This window comes from Salmo trutta, chromosome 31 (genome assembly GCF_901001165.1).
Source record: "Salmo trutta chromosome 31, fSalTru1.1, whole genome shotgun sequence".
Classification (NCBI taxonomy): Eukaryota; Metazoa; Chordata; class Actinopteri; order Salmoniformes; family Salmonidae; genus Salmo; species Salmo trutta.
The window spans coordinates 35,027,431-35,051,078 of NC_042987.1; the positions used below are offsets into that span (position 1 = coordinate 35,027,431).

A 23,648-nucleotide genomic window follows, 5' to 3' on the forward strand; every position below is an offset into this window, starting at 1 on the left:
CCAGGTCCTCCTGGGTCTGTAGTCCTCCAGGGTCTGTAGTCCTCCAGGGTCTGTAGTCCTCCAGGGTCTGTAGTCCTCCAGGGTCTGTAGTCCAGTACACGGGTTCATTCTGTTTCCGCTAGATTGGTTAACCAATAGACGTAGTTGGGCGTGGATTTTCGAAAGCGTTTTCGGGAATTGACACAACGCTTGTCTGGAAGACCCATGACCGAGATTTGTCAAATGCATTACGCAGGACTGGACACCTTTATCAATGGTAAATGCTGAGAAAGTCATTATAATACATAATAATAGTACATTGATATTGAGGCACTCATGAAAGACAAGGTTGTTTTTCCAGAGATTCGTGGACGGCGATACATAGGTGAGTTTCATTATGAGTTGTTTCATCATGTATTATTGGTACAGGTCAACTGTATACTGTAAAGGACTGTATGTTATGTATAATGACGGATACCTGTAACAAATCGAACAACTCTGAAATGAAAATGGATGGCCCTCCCTGAACGCTTTAAAAAAACAAAAGTAAGTGACCCTCCCCTATACCCAAAATAATAATGACAAACTAAAGTGGATAGCAGAGAACATGCCTACCGTTTACCCTCGCTCTTAGGGCAGACACGAGCCTTAGATGTGCAGTTTTAGTAACTGTTCTTATAAGCATTACATGGCAATGTAGTAATTTTGACAGTGCTGCAGGTGGTGGTTCGAAGACCACCACTGACAAGATATCTTTTATAACAAAAGCATTGAATTCATCTATCATTTTATTTGTGGGTCCCGGAAAAAAAATTGCCTTTTATAAATGAATTTCATGCAATTCTAAGTCATTTTACATGACTGGAGGCAAGCAGCTATTTTTTTATACTACACAAAAGCATATGAGCAGAGTGGAACGAGAAGCCGTGCATTCATTATTTGGCGGAGCAGTAGCGCCCAGCCACGAGTTCTGGGCACGCTCTACCCAGTGTATTTCGGTTTCTTTAACCAGGTTTCCATCCAACCTTTTTATGTGAGTAAAGTACATGTCGGATATTATTTAATTTTTTTAATGACAAGCCTTATGGAAACAGAACATTTTCCGGTAAACTTTCCGAATGTCGTTCAAAACAAAACACTCTAGACAAGATGGGGATCTTTTTGTGTCGGTAAAATGAATTATGCCAGACATGTAGTTGGAAACGTTAATTTTATGCGCAAATAATGATATAATAGCCAACATATCGAAGTAAACTTGGAGTCATGCGTTGTGTGGTCCTCCCACTTTGACTGGTCAGGAAAGCATGCAGTTTATTAGGTAGGTAGATGAACTTTACAAGGTGGTGAAGGTTCAAGGTGATGAGCTTGATGCTCTTTTCCAATAAATATCGAGGGTCTTAATTCTTGTGACATGATAATCGATGCTTGGCTGCCGTTTGACAAATAAAAATAATCTCGCTCTTTTGTCCATGATAATAATCTTAAAATGTAAGCTATACATGCGATCTGGCCAACAACACACAGGTAGCGATGCTGGCTAGAGCGCACGTGCTAATAACAGACTGGACCCCTATATAACAACTTCCTGTTGTTGTTGTTGTGAGAACCATCAGTAGAGGTGATTCAATGGAAACCTATTCAACTTGTATTTTGTTATTCGGTACATCATTTAACCACAAAAGGTGTTTACTACGTCATCAAGTGCAGCCTTTTCTTTGCAACAAGTCAATTTGATGGAAACATCTCAGGTGGGGAAATGCGCATATTGTTTTTATGCGGATTTTAGAATATTCACATAAATCTGTCGCCAATTGGATGGAAACCTAGCAATTATCACTTATTTTATTTATTTATTTTAAGGCATATTTTGTTGTATTTAATAGCCTACCCAAACACAAGTAATGCGCAGCAGTGTTGAGTATCTAGGTTTCCATCCAATTGGTGACAGATTTGCATGAAAATAATCTACAATCTACATAAATAAAATATGCGCATTTTCCCACTAGAGATGTGTTTCCATCAAATTGACATGTTGCAGATAACTTTTGCGGTTAAATTCCCATGTACCGAATAAAACATTGTTACATGGGGTTCCTTCGCATTTTCAACTCTACTGATGGTTTTGTCACAAAATGTTTAGCATTATATAGGGAATGTGCCCCCTCTGGTATTGGCAAACTCGCGGGTATAGCCTACACATTGAGATTACTATGGACAAAAGAGCGAGATTATTTTTAATTTGTCAAATGGCAGCCAAGCGTCAATCATCACGTCACCAGAATAAGACTCGATATTTATTGGAAAGGAGCATCAAGCTCATCACCTTGCACTTTCACCACCCTGTGAAGTTCATCATAATTTATTTAATCTTTAGCCGAATAAATTGTATGCTTTCCCGAGTGGTGGTGGGAGGACCACACAACATATTTTCGCGTGACTACAAGTTTACGTCTATAAAATGGTTATTATATCAATATTTGCGCATAAAAGCGTTTCCACTGCAGTGGCGTGTATTCATGGTTTCCAAGGGAATCCTCAAATATTTGACCAATAAAAAAATTATCATTATTATTATTTTATTTATCTTTCGTCTCTCTCTGTGTTTTCATAATTTTCTGTCAATTCGCAAGTGGCTGAATCTCATTGGAGAAATCATCTGAGTGAGGGAAACAGCGCCCCTCTGTCTCTGTATGTGTAGCCCATGTATCTGATGCTGTCTGGAACAAAAGACTATGACATGTTGCCGCCTTAGCATTTGATTGACTGATGCCAGCAAGTATTTGGCCTCCTCCCTTGATCGTTTTAAAAAAATAAAAGAATTAGCCAATCAGCTCAACTGTGGGTTGTCCTGGTGAAGCAAAATGCCTCTCAAGGGAGGCCGGTTTGGATTTGGCTTGACAATGCCCCGTGCACAAAGCGAGGTCCATACAGAAATGGTTTGTTGAGATCGGTGTGGAAGAACTTGACTGGACTGCACAGAGCCCTGAACTCAACTTCCTCGAACACCTTTGGGATGAATTGGAACGCCGACTGCGAGCCAGACCTAATCGTCCAATATCGGTGCCCGACTTCACCAATGATTTTGTGGCTGAATGGAAGCCCCACAATAATGTTCCAACATCAAGTGGAAAGCCTTCCCAGAAGAGTGTGGGGGAGAGGGGGACCAACTCCATATTAACAAAGGGAGGACCAACTCCATATTAATGGCCATGATTTTGTAATGAGATGTTCAACGAGCAGGTGTCCACATACTTTTGGTCATGTAATGTATTAAAGCCACATAGTAACCTACTTCTTCACCCTCTCAACATTCACCTTATCTCCTTTAGTGAAGCAGGGCAATGGAAGTGGGCAGGCAACTATTGGTAAAGATGAGGATGAAGAGGAAGGGCGAGTTCACCTCAGTTCCTGTCATAGTGCAGGGCCTCGAGGTCCATCTCTACCTGGAAGACTCTCCCCAGCTGGAGTTTCTCCATGGTTGTTACACTGCTGAGGAGCTGTGCACAAATGCAGCCAAGAAGTGCGGTGAGTCTGAGTCACGTTAGTGTTGGCACATACACTGAGTGGACAGAACATTAGGAACACCTGCTCTTTCCAACTTGACACAACTGTAGGAAGTAGTCAACATGGGCCAGCATCCCTGTGGAACGCTTTCGACGCCTTGCAGAGTCCATGCCCCCAACGAATTGAGGATGTTCTGAGGGCAAGGGGGGGGGGGGGGGGGGGGGGGGGGGGGGGGGGGGGGGCAACTCAATATTAGGAAAGTGTTCCTAATGTTTGGTAAACTCAGTGTATGTCCCCGACTCAGTTCTCTCTCTCGCGCACACATGCACACACACTATTAGTTGGTGCCCCATCTCAGTTTGTTCTCCTCTGTTTGTATCCTTCTTTTCAGTGTAGAACATTCAGCAGGATATTTTCACTCAGACCGTGTTCTCGAGAAATTCCAAAAGTCTTCCTTCTCCCTCCTGACTTATTTGAATGTTTGTCATGGATCATGAATATGACATTGTCATATAGCACCTGGCTGGTTCTTGTTGAGGGAAATCATGTCTCTCTTTTTTTTAGGCATTTCCCCTCTTTGCTGCAATTTGTTTGCCCTGTATGATGAGGTCAGGAAAATCTGGTTCCCTCCCAATCACACCTTCAAGGAAAGCAGCCACTTAAAGCTCCACTATCGCATGAGGTAAGCATTACGATAAGCTACTCCTCAGTTTGTCACAAATATTGAAGAAACAAAACAGAGAGAACCATTTTAGGATGCAGCAGCTATTTGGTCTGCAAATTCAACAAACTTGTTGAGTTAAACCATTTCTTTCTTAGAAAACGTTGATACTGACAGTGAAATACCTTTTAAAGATAATCCTGATCTCTTTATTCAGGTTCTACTTCACCAACTGGCATGGTGTGAATGAGAGTGTGCCACGTGTTTGCAGACACGCCCTCAAGAGAAAGAACGGCAATGGTCCGAAGACCGAACCAGAAGGAAATCCCCTCCTCGACACTGCCTCACTGAAGTATCTGTTTGCCCAGGTATCCTTTCACACTCAGAACATATTTTCACCCAGTTTAAAACAGTTATATACTCAAATGGAGAGCTCTAGCATACACAATCATATATCTTGAATCATGTGTTTGTGCGTTTGATTTTCCAAGGGTCAGCATGACTTCGTGAAGGGGTGGGCCATACTGCGTAACCCTCAGAATGAAGAGGAGGTCCACTATATTGAGAATGAGTGCCTGGGGATGGCAGTGTTGTCTATCTCACACCATGCCCTGGACAACAACATCGTCATCCCTGGTGTAGCAGGGCAAATCAGGTAACCAGTCACAATCCCAGAGGCTCAAAATTAAACCGTTTATTACTGTCGGTTTACCATCTTTCTTAATACACAACCATTTATGCTCATGCACACACACACACACACACCCCCGACTCACACACGACTCCTTCCGTCCCACCCAGCTATAAGAAATATATCCCAGATAGAGTGAACCAAATCATCAAGCAGCGCAACTTCCTGACACGACTCCGTATCTCCCGGGTGTTCCAGGACTTCCTCAACGATTTCAACAACAAGACAGTGCAGAGCGACAACGTCAGCACCCACGACATCAAGGTCAAATACCTAGCTACATTGGAAACTCTGACCTGTGGGTTCGGCTGTGAGGTGTGTAGCAAGATGTACTACAGTACCCATAATGCTCTCTGTAACCGTGTTTGCAGACACACTCTCAGAAAAAAGATTGCACCGGGCCAAAGACAGAACCAGGTGGTACTCCGATAGTCTGTCTAAGGTCTGTGTAGAGAAGTTCCTGAAGCTAACAAAATGGTGTCCTGTCTCATCAATACAAGGAGTACGAGCCCAAAGTGCTCCGTGTGACAGACAGCGAAGGGGAGATCCAAGGAACACCCACTTCCTGTAACCAGGGTCAGCCCACCCAGTACCAAGTCCTTGTGTCTGGAAATACAGGGATCAAGTGGAGGAGGAAGCAACAGAATGTGAGCGTGAGTATATTATTTTGGCACTTATAATGTGTAAATGATGGTACACCTTGTATCTATCATTATTATCTGAATTTAACCAAATCTAATCTTATTAGTCACATGCTGAATACAACACCTTACAGTGAAATGCTGAATACAACAGGTGTAGGTAGACCTTACGGTGAAATGCTGAATACAACAGGTGTAGACCTTACAGTGAAATGCTTACTTACGAGTCCCTAACCAACAATGCAGTTAAAAAAAATACAGATAAGAATAAGAGATAAAAGTAACAAGTAATTAAAGAACAGCAAATGTTCAGGAGTCTTATGGCTTGGGGGTAGAAGCTGTTTAGAAGCCTCTTGGACCTAGACTTGGCGCTCCAGTACCGCTTGCCGTGCGGTAGCAGAGAGAACAGTCTATGACTAGGGTGGCTGGAGTCTTTGACAATTTTTAAGGCCTTCCTCTGACACCGCCTGGTATAGAGGTCCTGGATGGCAGGAAGCTTGGCCCCAGTGATGTACTGGGCCGTTCGCACTACCCTCTGTAGTGCCTTGAGGTCGGAGGCCGAGCAGTTGCCATACCAGGCAGTGATGCAACCAGTCAGGATGCTCTCGATGGTGCAACTGTAGAAACTTTTGAGGATCTGAGGACCCATGCTAAATCTTTTCAGTCTCCTGAGGGGGAATAGGTTTTATCGTGCCCTCTTCACGACTGTCTTGGCGTGTTTGGACCATGTTAGTTTGTTGGTGATGACCAGGGAATTTGAAGCTCTCAACCTGCTCCACTGCAGCCCCGTCGATGGGAATGGCTGCGTGCTCGGTCCTCTTTCCTGTAGGCCACAATCATCGTCTGATATTTTGTTTATCAAGATATAAAAACTGTCATGTTCGTCTATTTCTCAGAATGCATGGACTGCCAAAGAGAAGAAAAAATCCCCAAAGCACAAAACCAACATCAACTGGACGAACAAACCACCTCAAGGCGTTTCGAACGACTGGAAAACCTTCTCCGATTTCCATGAGATCACACACATCAACATCAAGGGCTCCACAGTCACTGTCCACAAGCAGGACAACAACAAGATGGTAGAGTTTCATTGTTTGAAGTTTCAGGGGAAACTTATTTAGCAAAATGTTTAATAATATCTGAATGAGCAATCTTGAATGAAGCTAAGTTCCATTGCCTTTACATTACATCTGTGTATTCTTTGTACCAATTTTTACATTGGACATCCACCTTCATCGTTTGTTGTTACTTTATTTCTACCATAGGAACTGAGCCTGGGTTTCCACGCAGAGGCGTTGTCTTTTGCCGCCCTTATTGATGGATACTTCCGTCTGACGGTGGACGCACATCACTTCCTGTGTACAGACGTGGCCCCTCCCTCTGTGGTGCGGAACCTGCAGGAAGGCTGTCATGGGCCAATCGGGTGAGTTTAAATATCCCCATTCAGTTGTCATTGGATAGAGAACATGTACATATTAGTACAATGCAAAAATTTAGTACTACTATAGTCAATATGTTCGATTATACAGATATTGATATAATAATACTTCTATACTAGTGTAGAACTGAGTTGATCCAACCCTTTTGGCCCCTCCCCTTCCAGCATGGACTACACCTCCCACAAGCTGCGTCAGGAGGGCGAGGAGGAGGGCATGTACGTCCTGCGCTGGAGCTGCATCAACTATGACCACATCCTCCTGACTGTCACAGGCAACGAGGTACAGTACCACAAACACCACCTGCCTCACCCACAGACATGTATACAGCCACTCTCATTTTAAGACAATCGTACATTTATTTATTTTGAAAACAGGTCCGCCCTATGTTGTTAGTCACCATAATTTGCCTGAACTGAATTGTGATAATTCGCTGCTGTATGAATTCCTGTGTTAATAAATGGACTGATGTATTGCTCTCTAACCTCTTTCTCGTCTTGGCTGCTGTAGGTGGACCTGACCAATAGTCGTCCGTACCGTAGCTTTAAGATCGAGGTGGGGCCGGAGGGTTACAGCCTGAATGGTACGGACCTGAGGCAGCCCTCCCTCAGGGAGCTGATGGAACAGCTGAGGGGCCAGACTCTCAGTACAGACAGAGTCACCTTCCAGCTCCGCAAGGCCTGCCCCCCCCAGCCCAGAGGTATGGTATGATACCCTGTCCCAAAACTATCACCACCGCAATAAATTCCTTACAATAGTCCTGCCCAGAGGTTTGGGATGATACCCTGCCCCAAAACTATCACGATGGCAATAAATTCCTTACCATACAGGCATTGGTACATTATACCATACAATACACCAGGGGGCCTCATTTATAAACATCACGTACACACAAAATATGCCCCCGAAACATGCGCCAGTTTCCACGCAAAAGTTGGATTTTTATAAAAAAAACTGAACTTGACGTGAGAATGTGCCTTTCCTCCCGCTAACTTTAGACCATGTAGTTGAAATATTGTAAGAAGGCAAAAGTAGCCTAGTAGCCTTGTAGCCTAGTAGCCTAGTAGCCATGTAGCCTAGTAGCCTAGTAGCCTTGTAGCCTAGTAGCCATGTAGCCTTGTAGCCTAGTAGCCATGTAGCCTTGTAGCCTAGTAGCCTTGTAGGCTAGTAGCCTTGTAGCCTAGTAGCCTTGTAGGCTAGTAGCCTAGTAGCCATGTAGCCTAGTAGCCTTGTAGCCTAGTAGCCTTGTAGGCTAGTAGCCTTGTAACCTAGTAGCCTAGTAGCCTTGTAGCCTTGTAGGCTAGTAGCCTTGTAGGCTGGTAGCCTTGTAGGCTGGTAGCCTTGTAGGCTAGTAGCCTTGTAGGCTGGTAGCCTTGTAGCCTAGTAGCCTTGTAGGCTAGTAGCCTTGTAGGCTGGTAGCCTTGTAGGCTAGTAGCCTTGTAGGCTAGTAGCCTTGTAGCCTAGTAGCCTTGTAGGCTAGTAGCCTTGTGAAAATGGAGAATATAATGACACTCATGAAATCATGCAATCATTTGCTGTTAGTGAGAAGAGCGAAAATCTATTTAGGCCTATGTTATCTCTACATTCTTAAATAATTAGAAAACAGGCATATATTTCCTATGATTAATTTAATTTCCATAATCATTGCAGAATAAATTCTTCACCATTTCTGATTGGGATGGTTTCATACTGGTGAAATAGCCGATAGGCCTACAACTAGTGAAGATCCAATCCGCAGCGCAGTTTCTACGGTACAACAGATGGTTCACCTTTTCCTATTGACGTTTGTAGGCTACGTTTGAATACGGTAATGTTAATATTTAATTTAGAAACATAATACATAATAAGCTACTCTGAGCGGACAAAACATTAAGAACACCCGCTCTTTCCATGACATAGGCTGACCAGGTGAATCCAGGTGAAAGCTATGATCCCTTATTGATGTCACCTGTTAAATCCACTTCAGTCAGTGTTGTACGAGATCTTCAGTTTCTTGGCAATTTCTCGCATGGAATAGCCTTCATTTCTCAGAACAAGAATTGACTGACAAGTTTCAGAAGAAAGTTAATTGTTTCTGGCCATTTTGAACCTGTAATCGAATCCACAAATGCTGATGCTCCAGATACTCAACTAGTCTAAAGAAGGCCAGTTTTATTGCTTCTTTAATCAGAACAACAGTTTTCAGCTGTGCTAACATAATTGCAAAAAGGTTTTCTAATGATCAATTAGCCTTTTAAAATGATAAACTTGTATTAGCTAACACAAGGTGCAATTGGAACACAGGAGTGATGGTTGCTGATAATGGGCCTCTGTACGTCTATGTAGATATTCCATTAATAATCAGCCGTTTCAATAGTCATTAACAATGTCTACACTCTATTTCTGATCAATTTGATGTTATTTTAATAGGCAAAAAATGTGCTTTTCTTTAAAAAACAAGGACATTTCTAAGTGACCCAAAACTCTGAACGGTAGTGTATTTATTGTCATTTTGAATTCATGCTGTAACAAAACATGGAATAAGTCAAGGGGTATGAATACTTTCTGAAGGCACTGTATGACGAGTGCCAAGTTTATAGATCTCAATATCTTTGTGCGTGCGCGGTCTTTTCAGAAATGGTGCACGCGGATATTTAGTGTTACATTTACACAACGGTTATAAATGAGGCCCCTGAGCTGGATGAGTTCTTCTGTTCATACCAATATCAAACAGGAAATGTTGCTCAGTAACTGTGGTTTTCTGTCACCTCATCTCACTTTAGAGGGACATGTTTGGCGTGTGTCTTTTGTTTCCTATTTCAGTTTCCTATTTCAGCGTGGTTTTTCATTTTCTTTAGAAATCTCTAACCTTCTGTTCGTGACAAAGAGAGAGGCAGAGCCGACACACCCCATACAAAGTCAACTCATCTTCCACAGGATCCTCAAAGAGGACATATTGCAGGTGTGTGTGCGTGTATGTGTGTATGTATGTATGGGGGTCCTGAGTGGCGCAGCGGTCTAGTTCACTGCATCTCAGTGCTAGAGGCGTCACTACAGATCTTGGTTCGATTCCAGGCTGTATCACAACCGGCCGTGATTGGGAGTCCCATAGGGCGGCACACAATTGGCCCAGTGTCATCTGGGTTAGGGTTTGGACGGGATAGGCCGTCATTGTAAATAAGAATTTGTTCTTAACTGACTTACCTAGTTAAATAAAAGGTTAAATATTTTTTTTATTTAACTACACTGGCAATGCTACCGTTTCATTCATTTGTTTGACATCTACAGTTATGCTTTTCTGTCATTTACCAGGTCTGTGTCTCCCATATGTCTATCTAGGAGGAGCACTTGGGCTGTGGCACCAGAACTAACATCTATGCTGGCAAACTGAAGATAAAGTGTGAGGAAGAGAAGGATGTATGGGGTTCCCAAACCCACCACCAGGTCAAAGTGGTCCTGAAAGTGCTGTGGTCCCAACACAGGGACATCTCTATGGTGAGAACACATGTACACCCTCACACGTTCTGTGTAAATATAAGAGGCTTTATAAATATATTTGATTGACATTAACACAGTGGTGTAAAGTACTTAAGTATACATATTTTAAAGTACTACTTAAGTCGTATTTTGGGGTATTTGTTCTTTACTATTTTATATTTTTGTCAAATTTGACTTTTACTACATTCTTAAAGACAATCTCTACTTTTTACTCCTGTACATTTTCTCTGACACACAAAAGTACTTGTTCCATTTCGAACGCTTAGGCAGCACAGCAGTATGGTCCAATTCACGCACTTATCAATATAACGTGTTGTCATCCCTACTGCCTCTGATCTGGCGGACTCACTAAACACAAATGCTGAGTTCGCAAATGATGTCTGAGTGTGGGAGTGTGTCTGTCCATAAATAAAAACCAAAAAGAAAATGGTGCCATCTGGTTTACTTAATATAAGGAATTTGATGTATAGCATTTACTTTTACTCAAGTATGACAATTGAGTACTTTTTCCATCACTGTACTTGAGTACATTTAAAACCAGATACTTTTAGACTTTTACTCAAGTAGTATTTTACTAGCAACGGTCATCCAAATTGTTAATTTGAAGGAATGAAACAGTTGGCCAATGGATGAACATGCTCTAAACTTTTAGAATTTTAAAAATCCAACAGATTTTGATTGAATTATAGGACATAAAACATTTTACTGGCATGGGCAAATAATGGAGTTCGGGGATTTTTGGTGGGAATTCAGGTATTCAATTTATTGCCAAATTTCACTTTTGTTTTCTTAGAATGCACTCATATATACTCTTTCTAGCGGTGTCAAGTATTTTGTAAATATTTTGTGTTAAGATAAAGAAAATTGCATTTATGAATACATTAACATAAAGGGGTGGAACAACCACCAAAACGTACTCGGATTAAAAATCAACAGGTTTGGCTGTAGATTACACCTATTTATATTTCACTATAATCCGAGTATTCACTTTCGGAAATTCCTTTCATTTCAGCACATCGAATTTGTTAACATTTCAACTGTGTAAAAAAAAAAAAAGAAAGATATTCCCTGTAAAATGAACACTTATCAAAATAAAGTGCTCTTTCTTACATTTTACCAGACGCTCTTATCCAGAGCGATTTACAGTAGTGAGTGCATACATTTAATTTCATGCATTTTTTTTATTTTTTGTACTGGCCCCCCATGGGAATCAAACCCACAACCCTGGCATTGCACACACCATGCTGGCTTTGCAAACACCATGCTCTACCAACAGAGCCACAGGGAAGACCTGATGTAAGTGTCGAGAGGATGCGTTATATTCCAGACTAAGCTTTAGCGTTCTTATAAATGCAATGCAAAGACAGTATATTCCATTGAGCCCATTTCAGCCATTACCGGGGTGTGTTTGACAGGCATTTGTGGTCAGGGCCGTTTAAGATGATGGAGGGCGATTTAATTTTTATTTATTTTTTAAAATCATGATCATGACCTTATTTCTATGACCAAATATTGGATGACTGTCTTTCATATTCCATTCACCCAGTTCAATGTAACAGCAATAGGTTTAGGCTACTACATGATACTCAAATTTTATTTTGCTACAACCTAGCCTATGAATGAAAGATTACAACGTAGGTGCACACAGGGCGAGAGAAACATTTGAGGGGACAGACAGTGACACATTCAATACATCCTTGCACACTCTTGCCTGCATCTTGCTGATATATAGGGTGTAATCATTAGTCCAACAGTTGCAAACAAACGTTTCTATTGGAAAAAATCTGGTATATTTATCCCCGTTTGCTTCCATTTAAGATTTTTTTTTAAACAGAATCGGCTTTAATGAATACACCCCTGATCATGCGAAAACACAGTTTACTTTCATAGCAGCCACGTTGTATTCCTTCTCGCATCTATGCGGTCTCCTCATCTCAACTTTTGCCTTCGCTTATGGACTTCAATGCACAACACATCAGCTGTATGTGGCCAGGTGAAAAAACCTTTTCAAGCCAAACCATGTCATAACCACTACACACAGCCTACATCGTTGTCACCATATTAGCTAAAGTCATAGTCAACATAGCTAATAGAACTAACGCGTTAGTAAACCCGCTACAATCATGCGGTAATGTTACAGTGTACAGTCAGTAAGCAGTTTAGAACTTACACCGGGGGGGCACAGTGGCAGTACATTTTTAAAACCAAAAGCTTACCTTGACATGGAAGAATTCCAGTGTTGTGTTGTGTTAGTCATAGCCAGCTAGCTAACATAGCAGGGCGTTTGAGTAGGCTAAACTAGCTAGCTGTATTTGTTAGCAAAGTAAAACTGAACAAAATTACTCTCTCTCTCGCTTCTCCTTCATTTTGGAATAAATTAATTAGTTAAAAACTGTTCAAATATTGTCTTTCTCTCTCTGAGTCAACTGCTCACCACGTTATGCACTGCAGTGCTAGCTAGCTGTATTTTATGCATTAAGTACTAGATTCATTCTTTTGATCCTTTGATTGGATGGACAACATGTCAATTCATGCTGCAAAATCTCTGATAGGTTGGCAGACATCCTCCAGACGTTGTCATTATTATCGGTATTGACATCAATGTAGCCAGAGGAGGACAGAAGCTAGCTGTCCTCCGGCTACACCATGGTGCTACCCTACAGAGTACTGTTGAGGCTACTGTAGACCTTCATTGCAAAATAGTGTGTTTTAATCAATTATTTGGTGACGTGATTATTTTTAGTATGATTTTATCAAAAAAAAATAATACCTTTTTTAAATGTTTAAAAACATTTAGTTTTATGAAATTCACTGAGGAGGATGGTCCTCCCCTTCCTCCACTGCAGACTGTTCTTTACAAACATTTCCGCGGTTGTAGTGTTAACTGGAAAAAACTTCAGGCACAAGCAAGAGTATGAAAGAGTCGCAGGAGTAAAATGAAATAAATCAATCCAGCGAGATTTCAGTGACAAGTGTCCCTCAACCACAGGAAAAAGATAGAGGGCGGGCCATGCGCATTGCTAATTTTACTGGGTGACTTTCACTTTTACTTGAGTCATTTTCTATTAAGGTATCTTTTACTTTTAGTCAAGTATGACAATTGACTACTTTTTCCACCACTGCTCACACACACATTTCCTTCCTCCATTACCTGTCTGACTTTGTGACCACTTTCTTTGACCTTTTGACTTTTACTACGGGCCTCTTTCCGTCAGGCTTTCTTTGAGACGGTCAGTATGATACATCAGCTGTCCCACCAACACATCGCTCTGCTGCATGGCGTCTGTGTTCGCAACCAGGACAGTAAGTCACCCTTCCTTCCATCACTCCTCTTATCTTCGTTCTTTAACTGACACTCAGCGATATGCCACAAGCTGCAGGATGAACATAAGTTATTGTAGATGATTGTGATGCAAGACTATGTACTCGCAACAGAGTATCTGCTACAACGTGATGACTGCAACATAAGAACTAGGGAGAAGTTTAGCCTCGTGTTCTTAGATGTTGAGGAAGTTGGCCCGATACTGCTGTTTACTTCATGCTTTGCTGAAGTCCTAGATGTAATGACATAGTGTCTACATTTGCAATATGCCGTATGTTGCGGAAAATACTTCATATCTCTGACAGTTAAAAAAAAAAAGTAGCAATTTGCTCGTACTTTTTCATCTGAAAATAGGCTAGACTTGTTTTGGGTCCTCTAACTGTGTGTGGTCCCTGTTCAGATATCATTGTGGAGGAGCATGTGAAGCTGGGTCCTCTGGATGTGTTCATGAAGGGGTGTCGTCTTCAACTCAGCACTTCCTGGAAGTTCCAGGTGGCCAAACAACTGGCCAGCGTCCTCAGCTACCTGGTGAGAAACCCTCAATCAACCCTGATTCACACTATAGGGCCAAGCCTAGCTGTACTGGGATGGCCTGCTCACGCAGCCACCATAGTTAATGGAACTGTGCTGGAAAGGACAATGTGCAAGGAAAACATCAGAGCCAGTCCAGTACGGTTCAGGTTGGTCCTATAGTATAAAACAGGCATAAAAATTTGCCATGATAATAACATTACATTCTGTATTCTTACCCGAATGTAAGCATCTTGGAACTTGGTGCCAACCTGGAGTAGACAGTGGTTTGTTAAAACTTGTACAGATGCAGTCAAATATATTGGCACCTTTGCTCTTTACAATGGAGCAGAATGTTCCAGTTTTTTTTTTTTTCAAAACTGGTTGAATGGCTCTTTTTACAATGTAGGCACCTGCAACTTACCACAGGTAAAATACATTGAACAAAAATCATTGCTTCCAACCAAATTTTGAATAATTTAGTCCAGGCCATTTTTTACTTTGATGTGAAAGATCTTAATTTCAGTAATTTTTTTTCCCTTCTTGGTCCCTTCTTGGTCCTATAAGCTGTCAATCAAACAAATACATGTGTAAAATAAAAAGGAATTTCAACTTATTTAAGAAATCATGCAAGGGTGGCTATATATTTGTCTGTATATGTCAGTGGAGGCTGTTGTGGGGAGGACAGCTCATAATAATAATAGCTGGAATGGAGAAAATGGAAACCACGTGTTTGATGTATTTGATACTATTCCACTCCAGCCATTACCATGAGCCCGTCCTCCCCAATTAAGGTGCCACCAACCTCCTGTGGTATATGGCTGTGGACCTGACCCTTCCCTGTATTTCCCTCTCAGGAGGATAAGAAGCTGGTCCATGGTTATGTGTCTGCTAAGAACATCCTAGTGGAGCGGGATGGCCTGGAGGGAGAGACTGGGCCCTTCATCAAACTCAGTAGCCCTGGGGTCCCCATCTCTGCACTCAACAGACAAGGTGTGTGTGTGTGTGTGTGTGTGTGTGTGTGTGTGTGTGTGTGTGTGTGTGTGTGTGTGTGTGTGTGTGTGTGTGTGTGTGTGTCTCTGTCTGTTTGTTTCTCTAGTTGATGAGGCTGTGTTGTATTACAGAGTGTGTGGAGAGGATCCCGTGGATCGCCCCAGAGTGTGTGAGGGACAACCAGGTCCTGAGTGTCGCGGTGGATAAGTGGGGCTTCGGCACCACGCTGTGGGAGATCTGTTATGATGGAGAGGCTCCTCTCAAAGACAAGAAACTCATAGAGGTACACACACACTTCCCCTCACAACACAATAGAATTACTGACATACAGCGAACAACGCAATCTCTCCCTCACAACCACCCCTAGACTGCCCATACAAAACATGAATGTATCCCTTATTTACCCAGGTGATATATCTCTTTCAGAGGGGAGGTCTTTCGTCAGTTATTTCATTGAATACACCTGTTGTTGTATAGCCCAAGTCTTGGTCCCTGATCTTTCTCCTATCTTCCTCTCTGTGAGCAGAAGGAGATGTTCTACTCGGCCCAGTGTTCCCTGGTGACCCCAGACTGCCCTCAGCTGGGTGAGCTCATCACCAAATGCATGACCTACGACCCCAAGAGGAGGCCCTTCTTCAGGGCCATCGTCAGGGACCTCACAGGGGTGGCTGAGCAGAGTAAGAGGAAAAAAAGGACTCAACCTCCCTGTTTCTCTCTCTGTGTCACCTTCCCTCTGTTTCTCTCTCTCTGTGTCACCTTCCCTCTGTTTCTCTCTCTCTGCATGTGTATGTGTGGACAAGTTTGTGTGTGTGTGTGCATGCACGTGCCTGTGTTTATATTATAGGCAATGTCTGAGTATAAGTATTATAGCCCTGCCTCTGTGTGGGCCCTCCCCCAGACCCAGCTCTGCCTCCTGGTAGGGTGCCCATCCAGGAAGTGGACCCCACCGTGTTTGAAACCAGGTTCCTCAGGAAAATCAAAGACCTGGGTGAGGTAATGTAGACTTTTGGGGTGCTTGTCCACATTAAAGGGGCAATCTGTGATTGGTACAGTACATCCGTTGTTGGACTTTTGAATTCTAGCCAATGATTGTTGAGGAATATCACTTCTAAATGTCTCATGAGCTTAGTTCAATTGTCTTACCCAATCAGAACCCAGAATATAAACATACATTAAATATACATTTTTAATTAAAATATAATTGGGTTTGTTTTATGGATCAGTTTGTTCCCCTGTAATGTGATGATTGTGGTATGTAACAGGGTGTGGGGTGTGGATATAAACTGTATCTGTATGGCTTTCATCAATATGGTTCAGTGTCTGTGGCTTTATTCTTTAAAGTGTGTGTGTGTGTGTGTGTGTGTGTGTGTGTGTGTGTGTGTGTGTGTGTGTGTACTATTTGCAGGGTCACTTTGGCAAGGTGGAGTTGTGTCAGTATGACCCCCGTGGGGACGGCCGAGGGCAGCTGGTAGCGGTCAAGTCTCTGAAGCCAGAGAGCAGAGGTCAGCTGTGGAAAGAGATAGACACCATGAGAGAACTCTACCACCACAACATCGTCAAATACAGAGGAGTGTGTAGCGAGGAGGGTGAGGAGAGCTCACACAGTGCACACACAGTACACACACCTCATCCCAGTGACGGGGTTTGTGTTAACACTGTGTTTCTCTGTCAAGGTGGGAGAACCACTAAGCTGATCATGGAGTACCTGCCAGCGGGGAGCCTGAAGGACTATCTGCCCTGGAGGAAACACCAGACTGACCTGAAGAGACTTCTCCACTACGCCCTCCAGATCTGCCAGGTTTGGTGCTTTATTAATACCCCCAAAATGAATTACATTTTAATTTCATCCTTTTAATTCGACCCTATTAGGTATTTATGTATGTACTGCAGTTTGTGATTATGGAAAGAGTTGGACAGAATCTAAACCATTGCACTCCTTTAAATGCACTTTCTGTTACTTGGTAACTGTTGCCTAGTACCAAATGGAATGTTGTGGTAAATGTTTCAGACTCATAGAAAGCACAAGACTGCCAGGTAAATAGCAAAACAAATATACAAACTATAAAAACAAGTGAAAATGTGTGCGTGTGTGTCTCTCTCAGGGAATGGATTACTTGGGATCCCAGCGGTTCATCCACCGGGATCTGGCGGCCCGGAACGTTCTGGTGGAGAACGAGAGCACGGTGAAGATCGGAGACTTTGGCCTGACCAAGAGCATGAAGGAGGACAAGAGTTACTACACCGTCGAAGAGGAGACCGACAGCCCTGTGTTCTGGTGAGCAATGTATAAATAGAATGACAACACAGGAGGTTGGTGACACCTTAATTGGGGAGGACGGGCACGTGGTAATGGCTGGAGCGGTATAAGTGGAAAGGTATCAACAACATCAAACACATGGTTTGGCGGCTCCGTTCCAGACATTATTATGAGCCGTCTTCCCCTCAACAGCCTCCACTGAATGACAAGATCAGGTCCTAAAACTTAACATGATAGTTGTCTCCCAAATCAATGTGAAGGACATGAGGTCAGGTGCATTTTAAAGTCTGGATCCCAATCTATTTCATTGCTATTGGTGCTACACTGCATGACCAAAAGTAAGTGGACACCTGCTCGTCGAACATCTCATTCCAAAATCATGGGCATTAATATGGCGCTGGTCCCCACTTTGCTGCTATAACAGCCTCCACTCTTCTGGGAAGGCTTCCCACTAGATGTTGGAACATTGCTGCAGGGACTTGCTAACATTCAGCCAAAATAGCATTAGTGAGGTCAGGCACTGATGTTGTGCGATTAGTCCTGGCCCGCAGTCAGTCGGCATTCCAATTCATCCCAAAGGTGTTCGGTGGGGTTGAGGTCAGGGCTCTGTGCAGGCCAGTCAAGTTCTTCCACACTGATCTCGACAAACCATTTCCGTATGGACCTCGCTTTGTGCATGGGGGCATTGTCATGCTAAAACAGGAAAGGTTCTTCCCCAAACTGCTGCCACAAAGTTGGAAGCACAGAATCGTTTAAAATGTAATTGTATGCTGTTGCCTTAAGATTTACCCTCACTTGAAAGCCCCAGACCATTATTCCTCCTCCACCAAAATGTACAGTTGGCACGATAGGGATGGTGCCAGGTAGGGATGGTGCCAGGTTTCCGTAGGGATGGTGCCAGGTTTCCTCCAGATGTGACGCTTGGCATTCAGGCCAAAGAGTTCAATCTTGGTTTCATCAGACCAGAAAATCTTGTTTTCTCATGGTCGGAGAGTCTTTTACGTGCCTTTTGGCAAACTCCAAGCGGGCTGTCATGTGACTTTTACTGAGGAGTGGCTTCCATCTGGCCACTCTACCATAAAGGTCTGATTGGTGGAGTGCTGCAGAGATGGTTGTCCTTCTGGAAGGTTCTCCCATCTCCACAGAGGAACTCTAGAGCTCTGTCAGAGTGACCATCGGGTTCTTGGTCATCTCCTTGACCAAGGCCCTTCTCCCCCGATTGCTCAGTTTGACCAGAAGGCCAGTTCAAGTAAGAGTCTTGGTGGTTAAAGATTTCTTCCGTTTAAGAATGATAGAGGCCACTGTGTTCTTGGGGACCTTCAATGCTGCAGAAATGTTTTGGTACCCTTCTCCAGATCTGTGCCTCGACATAAACCTATCTCTGAGCTCCACAGACAATTCCTTCAACCTCATGGCTTGATTTTTGCTCTGACATGCACTGTCAACTGTGGAACATTATATAGACAGATGTGTGCCTTTCCAAATCATGTCCAATCAATTGAATTTACAACAGGTGGACTCCAAGTTGTAGAAACATTTTAAGTATGATCAATGGATCCCAGGCTGTATCACATCCGACCGTGATTGGGAGTCCCATAGGGTGGCGTACAATTGGCCCAGCGTCGTCCGGGTTTGGCTGGGTAGGCCGTCATTGTAAATAAGAATTTGTTTTCAACTGACTTGCCTAGTTAAATAAATAACAAATATTTAAAAAATAATTTAGTCTCATAGCAAACGGTCTGAATACTTATGTAAAAAAATATTTTCGCTTTGTCATTATGGGGTATTGTGTGTAGATTGATTGAATACATTTTTGAATAAAGCTGTCATGCAATTTTTTTGAAAACGTCAAGGGGATCAGATTCAATTCTGATGTTCGGTCCTATGATGTTAACAGGGTGGGCTCATTGTATTTACATTAACTCACATGGGCGGCAGGTAGCCTAACGGTAGAGTGTTGGGCCAGTAACCAAGAGGTTGCTGGTTCGAATCCCTGAGCTGACTAGGTGAAAACTCTGTCGTTGCCCTTGCTCTACATAAGAGCGTCTGCTAAGTGACTACGATGTACTGTAAAATGTACATATTAACCTTGGTTGTGTTCATTAGGCAGTTGGCACCCAACGGAAGATTACAAACAGGAAAGAACTACCTGAACTTGTCCAATAAGAAACGCTCATTTTCGGTTGCAAAACATTTTTCTACGTTGTGCCCTAACCCATGTGTTGCCTTGTAGGTATGCTCCTGAGTGCCTGGTGGACTGTAAGTTTTACCCTGCGTCTGACGTGTGGTCCTTCGGAGTGACCCTCTATGAGCTGTTGACCTACTGTGAGACAAGCAGCAGTCCTACCACGGTAAAGAACTTTGTCTCTTTGTTAACCTCACTTTGAAAATATGTTTATACAAATTCCTTAAACTTTACTGATTTGACAAATACCAGAGGTCAGACCTGTTAACATGTATCTGATGAGATACCAGGGGTCAGACCTGTTAACATGTATCTGATGAGATACCAGAGGTCAGACCTGTTAACATGTATCTGATGAGATACCCGGGGTCAGACCTGTTAACATGTATCTGATGAGATACCAGAGGTCAGACCTGATAACATGTATCTGATGAGATACCAGGGGTCAGACCTGTTAACATGTATCTGATGAGATACCAGGGGTCAGACCTGTTAACATGTATCTGATGAGATACCAGGGGTCAGACCTGTTAACATGTATCTGATGAGATACCAGGGGTCAGACCTGTTAACATGTATCTGAATAAGATACCAGGGGTCAGACCTGTTAACATGTATCTGATGAGATACCAGGGGTCAGACCTGTTAACATGTATCTGATGAGATACCAGGGGTCAGACCTGTTAACATGTATCTGATGAGATACCAGGGGTCAGACCTGTTAACATGTATCTGATGAGATACCAGGGGTCAGACCTGTTAACATGTATCTGATGAGATACCAGGGGTCAGACCTGTTAACATGTATCTGATGAGATACCAGGGGTCAGACCTGTTAACATGTATCTGATGAGATACCAGGGGTCAGACCTGTTAACATGTATCTGAATAAGATACCAGGGGTCAGACCTGTTAACATGTATCTGATGAGATACCAGGGGTCAGACCTGTTAACATGTATCTGATGAGATACCAGGGGTCAGACCTGTTAACATGTATCTGAATAAGATACCAGGGGTCAGACCTGTTAACATGTATCTGATGAGATACCAGGAGTCAGACCTGTTAACATGTATCTGATGAGATACCAGAGGTCAGACCTGTTAACATGTATCTGATGAGATAAATCCTAGTCTTAGTTAATTAAACGAGCGTCTGTCTGTTTTGGGGTCAAATCATTCTGAAGTTCAATACTCTGAGCTTTTTACCACAAAGTGTGCACTTTTCCACTTCCCTTCATGGATTTTAAAGGAAATTACTAGAAACTCCTTTCCCATGCTTGTACCAATCCAATGCTTTTAAATGCATGGGAAGAGTGCATAAGTGTATACTTTGGGAGAAAAGACTGTGGTGTTGGTAGGGATAGAACTGGAGCGTAGGACCAGTGTTTCATCTGTTTTGGTTTTGATCATTTGTTATGGTTGTTCACAGGTATTCTTGGAGATGCTTCGTCTAACCCAGGGTCAGATGATTATCACCCGATTGGTGGAAGTGCTGATGGCCGGCAGGAGGCTGCCCTGTCCACCTCACTGCCCAGATGCGGTAAGAGAACTCTGGGAAATGGTGTAACTTGCTCACAAAGGCTGTAGTCGTTCCTTCTCTTTCATCTGAAAGCTAATACTCTGGGGTGAAGTTTCCTCTAGGTACAGATCTAGGATCAGCTTCCCCGATCCTAACCTTTAATCATTAGTGAGAAAAAAATGCTAAACTGACCCACGATCAGTGTCTAGGAGCAACTTCCCCATACACCAAATCTAATAGCACCCTTTATAAATAAAAAAGTCAGTAGTGTTACTCTACAGATGTAGGATCTTAATTTGACCAGTTTCTCACAGCAGGAAAATAATCCTACAGCAACAGGAAATGGGGATTGTGGATTATAATTAACTGACATTTTTGTATGGGTTGATAAAAAAATTTGTTAGGACAAATCAAGTCTGACATTTTAAAAGTGGAACTTAAAAACTTTAGAAGCCTTTTTAAACCTTGAATACACTGCAAGTTTGCATTTCCTGCAGGAAATTTCTTGCAACAGGATGATCAAATTAAGATCTGACACATGTATAAAAATAAAGATCCTCAATAGGAATGAGTAGGAATAGAACAACCTGCATATCTAATGGCTTTGAGCAGGTTGCTCATTATCAAAGCCGATCCACAAGGATAAACATGTCTTCCCAGGTGTGTTTATCATAGCAACGTTTTGACCCCTAGCTTTCAGGATATACATTTTTTTATGCTTCTCGACCCCCAAAAAGTTTGAAGATTTTTATATCTGGTCTCTGGTCTTAGCACTTCTCTGTGTGTTTGTGTGTGTGTGTGTGTGCAGGTATACTCTCTGATGAGAAGGTGTTGGGAGAGTTCCCCGGAGAACAGGATTCAGTTCAAAGACTTGATTACAGAGCTGGAGCTGCTGCTGGACGAGAAGCACGGAGGAGATGGACTGGCTGTCTGACCTGACAAAGCTGAAGCTGCTGCTGGACGAGAAGCACGGAGGAGATGGACTGGCTGTCTGACCTGACAAAGTTGAAGCTGCTGCTGGACGAGAAGCACGGAGGAGATGGACTAGCTGTCTGACCTGACAAAGCTGAAGCTGCTGCTGGACGAGAAGCACGGAGGAGATGGACTGGCTGTCTGACCTGACAAAGTTGAAGCTGCTGCTGGACGAGAAGCACGGAGGAGATGGACTGGCTGTCTGACCTGACAAAGCTGAAGCTGCTGCTGGACGAGAAGCACGGAGGAGATGGACTGGCTGTCTGACCTGACAAAGTTGAAGCTGCTGCTGGACGAGAAGCACGGAGGAGATGGACTGGCTGTCTGACCTGACAAAGTTGAAGCTGCTGCTGGACGAGAAGCACGGAGGAGATGGACTGGCTGTCTGACCTGACAAAGTTGAAGCTGCTGCTGGACGAGAGGCACGGAGGAGATGGACTGGCTGTCTGACCTGACAAAGTTGAAGCTGCTGCTGGACGAGAAGCACGGAGGAGATGGACTGGCTGTCTGACCTGACAAAGTTGAAGCTGCTGCTGGACGAGAAGCACGGAGGAGATGGACTGGCTGTCTGACCTGACAAAGCTGAAGCTGCTGCTGGACGAGAGGCACGGAGGAGATGGACTGGCTGTCTGACCTGACAAAGTTGAAGCTGCTGCTGGACGAGAAGCACGGAGGAGATGGACTGGCTGTCTGACCTGACAAAGCTGACACATAGATGGATAGATAATAATACTAGTGATTCACCCATATGACATTTTTGGCCGATACCGATATCCCATATTTTTCTTTCCAAAAAAACGGGTAGGCCGTCATTGTAAATAAGAATTAGTTATTAACTAACTTACCTAGTTAAATAAAGGTCTCACACACACACACACACACACACACACACACACACACACACACACACACACACACACACACACACACACCACACTGACCCAAAAGTTATTTTGTTGGCATTTACGTATGTCCCCATTACCAGTAAAACATAATCAAAACCTATTTCTTTCACTTACTTACTGTGCTGTTTCATTGTTCAGTTGTTTCATTCTCAACCAGGATTTCATCATCAAGGTCAAGCAGTTCTGTCTGTCCGTGGCCTCTCTTCCTCGTTGCGCACTGTCACTGTGTATGTTTCCATCTTGTCCAGCTGTGTATGTAACATTTCACGTAAACCCTGTTTCTTGTCTGCATCGAAGTAGCGGTCCTTGTACCTAGCATCGAGCATGGTGGCGACACCGTAAAGAGAGAATGACACAGAATCGCTTGTTCACAGCCTATGTGGGCAGTTTTGTTGAGCAGGCATTTCAATGCCATGACACAGGGTATCACGTCTGCTGCAGACACAGGTGATGAGCTTATTTCTCCAGTCAGTTGTTTGAATGGAGCTAGGAGTGTGTTCATGTTTCCAAGTTTCAAATATGTTCTCAAATGCCATTGAAATGGCAGCAGCGGTATGACAACCAGCACATTCATGAGCAGTATAAAATCCTCGA

At 43.1% G+C, this 23,648-nt stretch overlaps 1 protein-coding gene across 5 annotated transcripts; it reads left to right on the plus strand.

Moving 5' to 3' along the window:
- Positions 1-149: 149 nt before the first annotated feature.
- Positions 150-22,566, plus strand: LOC115170097 (tyrosine-protein kinase JAK1). Of its 5 annotated transcripts, XM_029726381.1 has the most exons (26): positions 151-256; positions 341-364; positions 3,309-3,504; positions 4,048-4,165; positions 4,362-4,512; positions 4,636-4,799; positions 4,946-5,150; positions 5,336-5,488; positions 6,373-6,555; positions 6,742-6,899; positions 7,080-7,194; positions 7,423-7,612; positions 9,750-9,853; positions 10,231-10,386; positions 13,605-13,692; positions 14,112-14,239; positions 15,079-15,214; positions 15,346-15,497; positions 15,741-15,891; positions 16,113-16,207; positions 16,620-16,800; positions 16,888-17,012; positions 17,317-17,489; positions 19,705-19,822; positions 21,088-21,198; positions 21,986-22,566. In XM_029726381.1, exons 3-26 carry the CDS (start codon positions 3,321-3,323, stop codon positions 22,109-22,111), a joined length of 3,465 nt encoding a protein of 1,154 aa, XP_029582241.1. In that variant the 5' UTR covers positions 151-256; positions 341-364; positions 3,309-3,320; the 3' UTR covers positions 22,112-22,566. The 5 variants fall into 5 exon arrangements, with proteins under 5 accessions (XP_029582240.1, XP_029582239.1, XP_029582243.1 ...); XM_029726380.1 differs by having other exon boundaries at positions 150-1,012; XM_029726379.1 differs by having other exon boundaries at positions 150-364.
- Positions 22,567-23,648: the final 1,082 nt, after the last annotated feature.